The sequence below is a fragment of the Misgurnus anguillicaudatus genome, chromosome 16 (genome assembly GCF_027580225.2).
Source record: "Misgurnus anguillicaudatus chromosome 16, ASM2758022v2, whole genome shotgun sequence".
Taxonomy (NCBI): Eukaryota; Metazoa; Chordata; class Actinopteri; order Cypriniformes; family Cobitidae; genus Misgurnus; species Misgurnus anguillicaudatus.
Genome location: NC_073352.2, coordinates 5,713,390 through 5,719,319, shown reverse-complemented (window position 1 = coordinate 5,719,319; position 5,930 = coordinate 5,713,390). Strand labels below are relative to the sequence as shown.

The window sequence follows — 5,930 nt, the reverse complement described above, 5'->3', positions numbered from 1 at the left end:
GACCATCAGGGTAAACTTTGCTTTCTTTCTTCTACCCTTTATTTCATTTTCTGTCCTCTATTCTTTCAAAAAAAATTATACAGATTGGGAACAATTACAATGACCGCTGTCGTCCCTAAGCTCAGCTCAGTGCCTGCTTTCATCTCAGCCGTGTACCTGATACTGCTCCAGAGCCAAGTTATAAAGTCACCGCAGTTGCAATAATAACTCTATAGCTATTGGATGTATTTGGGTTGTACACAACTCCTTGATCGAACCCAAGAAAATTAGGTGGGATGTCCTGTCTATCCACCATTCTTGCCATGGCCCTGGAGGCCGTCTTTATCTCCTGTACTCCTGTCCCCAGTGTCAGCATCACAGCAGCTGTCTGTATCTCCTGTACTCCTGTTTCCAGTGTCAATGCCACAACAACCATCTTTATCTCGTGTACTCCAGTGTCAGGGCCACAGCAGCCGTCTGTATCTCTTGAACTCCCGTCTCCAGTGTCAGGTCCAGAGGAGCCATCTGTACTCCTGTTTCCAGTGTCAGGGCCACAGCGGCTGTCTGTGTCTCCTATACTCCTGACTCCAGTGTCAGGGCCACAGCGGCCATCTGTATCTCATGTACTCCTGTTTCCAGTGTCAGGGCCACAGCAGCCATCTCTACTCCTGTCTCTGGGCCACAGTTACTGTCTGTATCTTCTGAACTCCTGTCTCCAGTGTCAGGGCCATAGCAGCTGTCTGTACTCCATGTCGTTCAGTGGAAGGTCAAGGCAGGTGCGAGTAGTTGGCTAAAATCCCGGAAAAAAAACTGGTAAAAATTGGCGAATCCCAAAAATCTATGTAGGGCCTTACTAGACTCTGGACTTGACCAATTCACCACAGCCTTAACTTTGTCAGGGTCCATACGTAATCCCTCAGATGAAACAATGTATCCTAGAAACGAAACTGACTGTGCATGAAAATCGCATTTCTCTGCTTTGACAAAAGCCCATTCTCTAGCAGTCTCTGAAGCACTCGTCTGATATGCTGAACGTGTTCCTGGACAGACGAAGAAAAAATCAATATATCATCCAAGTAAACATATATGAACTAATTAACCATGTCTCTCAGCACGTCATTGACGAGTGCCTGGAAAACTTCTGGGGAGTTAGAAAGGCCAAAAGGCATGACTAAGTATTCAAAATGTCCCCATGGGGTGTTAAAAGCAGTTTTCCATTCATCCCCCTTCCTAATGCTGACCAAATGTTAAGCGTTACGTAAGTCCAGTTTAGTGAAAAAGATTCTCCCTGCAACCTCTCGAAGGCGGAAGACATCAATGGCAAAGGATAGGTATTCTTTACCGAGATATTATTCAGACCTTTGTAAACAATACAAGGTCGCAGAGATAAACCGAAATCCGAAATGTATTTCTCCATGGCCTCACTCTCAGGAATAGAAAGAGAGTTAAGCTTGCCTTAAGGCAGAGATTTACCTGGCACTAACTTTATAGCACATTCATAGGGACGATGTGGAGGAAGAGAAGCAGCATGGGACTTACTGGACACCTCCTTCAGGTTATGATACTCCACGGGCACGATTTTCGTGCACAGTCGGTTTCGTTTCTGGGATGCATTGTTTCATCTGAGGGATTAGCAGCCATTTTGTTTTGCAGTGAACATCTATTACACTACAAGTATTCTTTAATGTATACTTGCATTATTTAACTACTAAACTGACAGTTTACTGAGAGTAAACTTCAAAGTGTACGTGCAAAAACAAAAAAAAATGTGCTACAAGTATTGAAGTATTAAACTATCTGTATATTTGTAAATTCACTTAGTAGTTTAATAGTGTTGCAGTATACTTAACTCTTTGGGGTCGCCTGCAGTGCGGGCGCTGCAAACTCATTATTTTCAATCACTCCACAAAGAGATTACTCTGCTGATTTTCGACATACAGATATGATATATACATCATTTAAAAGGTTAAATTGCCTAGTTTTTTGTGTCCACTCCCAATAAAAACAGAATGTTGTGCTTTTCGCAAAATTTAGAAAATAAACATGATGTGCATTCTTTTCTCTCTCCCTCAGTGAAGTCCTTTCAGAAACGCGTCAGAAAATTAACTGTAACTTAACGAATACTTGTCATACAAACAAAATATAAATGTTTACATAATGCTTGGAATGTCTTTTAAATGATGTAAGTGAAATCTCATTTCGGTGTAAACGGTATAAGAAGGAGGAGAGGGTACCGTCTTTTCTCCATTATCTGTAATGAGCTGAGATTGCCACACCCACGCCATTGATAAAAAAAGTGCAGAGACGATCAATATGCATTGCTCACACCTCCTGTAACAGTTAGCCAATGGACACACAATCCCTGATCCAGTGAGTCTTTCCATTCTTTGCAGTGTTGAGTCTGAGTGCAGGAAACATGACCAGGAACCGAAGTGACAATGGTAAGAAAATAGGAAAATAGGATAAAGCAGTTGAGTAACCAATATGTTACAATGACACTTAAACAGAAATTCGTGATACGATCACAAAAAAACATGGAAATTTGTGACAGCATCACAAAAAAATAAAAGAATTATGTGACTATAGGTACGTAATTTCGTCCTTTCGCATATGGCTTTTCCAGTGCAAACGTGTCTTAGAAATTCTAAATCAATATATTGTTTTATGTGAATGAGTAGGCAGAATCATTTTTACATAATTTTAAAGAAAAAAACTCTAGACTACTAGATCCTGGTTTGAAAAGTCTTGTGGAAACATGTTTAGAATGGGTTTTGTTGACTTATATCATTGACTTAAAAATTTAACTTTTTCAAAAAGATCAACGCATTAACATTTTTCTCTTTTTTCGCCAAACCGAATTTATCAAAAACGGAAGTTAAAAAGATTTAATGATTTATTTTAACTGCCTTTATGTTTGATAGTCATTCTGAGTCTGGTCTCTAACATAAATTCCTTTACAAAAACGTAATTTTTTAAGCTTTTTGCTCAAAATGTTGTTTTTTTTTTTAAGAGAAATATCCATATTTCAGTGGTTAAATTAAGTGGAAAAAGTAAATATATAATGAAATGTTTTTTCCCCATTTTGTTTGTTTGTTTGTTTGTTTGTTTGTTTGTTTGTTTGAAAGCAGAGGGTGTGTTCTTTAATTTGATATAATTTGTATGTTTATATATTTATAGAAGATAATTTTTCCTGCACGGAATTTTGTGAAACTTTTGTTAAAATCACAAAAATGCAGGTGGGCAACTTTCCTCAAAAAGGCTGGCGGTGAATGAGTTAAAAATACAAACATGTACATCTATGTTTCTCACATAATATTGTAGCCCAGTTTGTGCTGAACACAATGTTATAACACTTTTTCCATTGTTATGTTTTGAAGCAATGGAAAAAAGCACAAATGTCAGTGCAGGTCAAAACTGCTAAAGGATGCAAAATCAGTCAAGAGCCCAGAGGGTTAAAGTTATACTTTTATCATCCTAAAAAGAGTGAAAATTGTTACAGTCTCGTCTTAGTTAATTAGTGTTATTTTCATGTTTAGTTCAGTTAGTCTTTATTGTTCGTTAATTATCATCATCATCATCGTCTTCACCTGTGTATACTGTATATACTCCTGATTTGTTTTATAGTCTTTGTCCAATCTGGTTAATGTTATGTGTATCTTTGCCCATGTTTCTGTTCATTGTTTTAATCATTATTAAAATTTTATGTTTTTGGTATTTTATGTCCTCCTCGTCTCTCTGCACCACATTCCATAAAAACAATTTATTCCCAAGTATTAAAATAGTACACTTACAAGAATAATAGTACATTGCTATTAGTGTAGTTTTTGCATAAAGTGTACTTAAAATATACTTAAATTGTACGTAAGTAAATATAATAAAATAGACTTGTAGTATACTTATTTTTGTAAGTGTGCTTATAAGGTAATTTAGTAAGTAAATGGTTTTGTTTTATAACCAGTTCATGATGAACAATGACTTTCATGCACTTTATTGATGCTTTATTGTTGAATTTTTAAAAAGCTCAGAACAAACATGCATTAACAATGGCTGTAAAGCTGTTGTATGTCAATCCTGCTGCAGATGGTGAGCTTGGTTTTAGCATTCACCCATGTATGCTATTTGTATATTAAGACCTGCATACCTATAAAACAGTAAAAAAAAAGTGTTGATTCACACAACTACATAAAACTTCTGAAACTCCTAATAAAAACATTATGAAGTTAAATGACACATGCATGATACATATAAACACAAATGTGATCTTACATCCTTTTGAGACACATTTTGCATTCATTTTTGTAGGTTATTCCATCAGTACCACACACAGGGGTATAGTTCTCTTGGCAAGGCACACCAAAGGACAGTCGGTATTGTTTGCAATTAGGCTGTCAACAGATGCACACAGAAAGTAAATAAAGTATATGTGTGTGTGTATATATAAATAAATAAATAGTAATTTATGTCAGGTAGGTTAAATTGTTGATATGTAGTTATAGAGAGGTTATATTACATGTACTCACTGGCAAAGTGTCTACACTACACTCTTCATCAGCAATACTTGCACTTGCAATGGCTGTACATGTGAAAGTCAAACTGTCACTTCAGACAAACAATAATTGGAACATAGGGAGTCAAACATTATTAGCTCAAAATATGTTTTCATAAGATGTTTGAAGACAAAAATAATTTATTTAAAAATTTTGGTTTAAACTCACCGACTACAAGGAGCAGCAGAACAATTCTTGCCATGGTGATTCTGAGAGGATCGATCTCTTGACAATGTTTCAGGTGTGGTTGTGAGCTCCTTTTATTGCACATTGTTCCCACCCTCAGAGTTGCACAAGTAAAAGAAGGCGTTTTATTTTTTGGGCGTATTCATCTTTCTTTTTGTTACATGAAAAACTTGAGAAACTGTTTTATGGCTTTATTTTTGTTACTTTTTGAATGACTATTTGTAAATAGTACTTTGGGAAAAAATTGTGTGTACTGTAGGCCTTAATAGAGTAACATTCATATTAATAATGGCTGATCATTTAATGCGTCATCTAAAAACATGTATTGAGATCGCGTGATGTATTTCAAATTCTGAATTTCAAAAACTTCTTATACTAACTTTACTGACGTCTGTTTGATGACAAGTATTGTTCATTGTTAGTTTATGTTAGCTAATACAATAACTAATGTTAACTAATACAGTACAACATTATTATTAAATGTAAAATGTTAACCTTATGTAAGTGCACAACATTTAAAGACAACATCAATGTACTGTTGTGCTCCAGTGTTGTCAATTTGGCAATTTTGTTGCTAGAATCAACAAGTTTTTTACAACCCTATAGCAACTTTTTCAAAAAGTACATAGCAAGTGTAAATGTAAATTATTTGGCCACCTTTAGGGACTTTTATCTGACTAAAATCCAAACAAAAGCAGTAGTAATGTCAAGGGGCGATTCTAGGATGTTCATTTTAAGGGGGGCTTAGCCCCCTAAAGGGTCTAATAAAAAAGAATAAATAAATAAATAATGTTTGAATACAGTGTAAGGTTAGGCCTATACAGTCCAACAGAGTTAATTGTATCATCATACAGTAAAAAGATTACTTCAAGAATAAAAACATGTTCTCAAAATACATGAGTCTCAAAATACCTGGGTGTGGTGATTGATAGGGATGTGCATTTATGTAATTTTTTCATTTCGATTAATCCATAGGTCTGAAGAACGACTACTCGATTAACTGGGGGCAGGGCAATCAAAGGGGCGAGGCATACATGTCATGGTGAAAATCAAAACATTTTTATGTGACAGTACGCCCCCCTCGAATAGGCGAGTCCTCACGCCGTGATGACAGCAAGAATTAGGGTGTGGAAAAGACGCGGAGGCTTTGGTGGAAGGCATGAAAGAGTCTGCACAATGGACAATGGTGGAGCTGAAGGTGGGAGGAGCCAGAGTGAA

General features: G+C 36.3%; 1 protein-coding gene across 1 annotated transcript; it reads right to left on the bottom strand.

Annotated features, from left to right (window-relative positions):
• Window positions 1–3,970: 3,970 nt before the first annotated feature.
• On the bottom strand, window positions 3,971–4,744 carry LOC129421826 (trypsin inhibitor ClTI-1-like). Its single transcript, XM_055177389.2, has 4 exons — window positions 4,695–4,744; window positions 4,500–4,552; window positions 4,246–4,364; window positions 3,971–4,120 (listed from the first exon to the last, which is right to left on the bottom strand). The coding sequence occupies exons 1-4, from the start codon at window positions 4,726–4,728 to the stop codon at window positions 4,075–4,077; spliced, it is 252 nt and encodes an 83-aa protein (XP_055033364.2). The 5' UTR covers window positions 4,729–4,744; the 3' UTR covers window positions 3,971–4,074.
• Window positions 4,745–5,930: the final 1,186 nt, after the last annotated feature.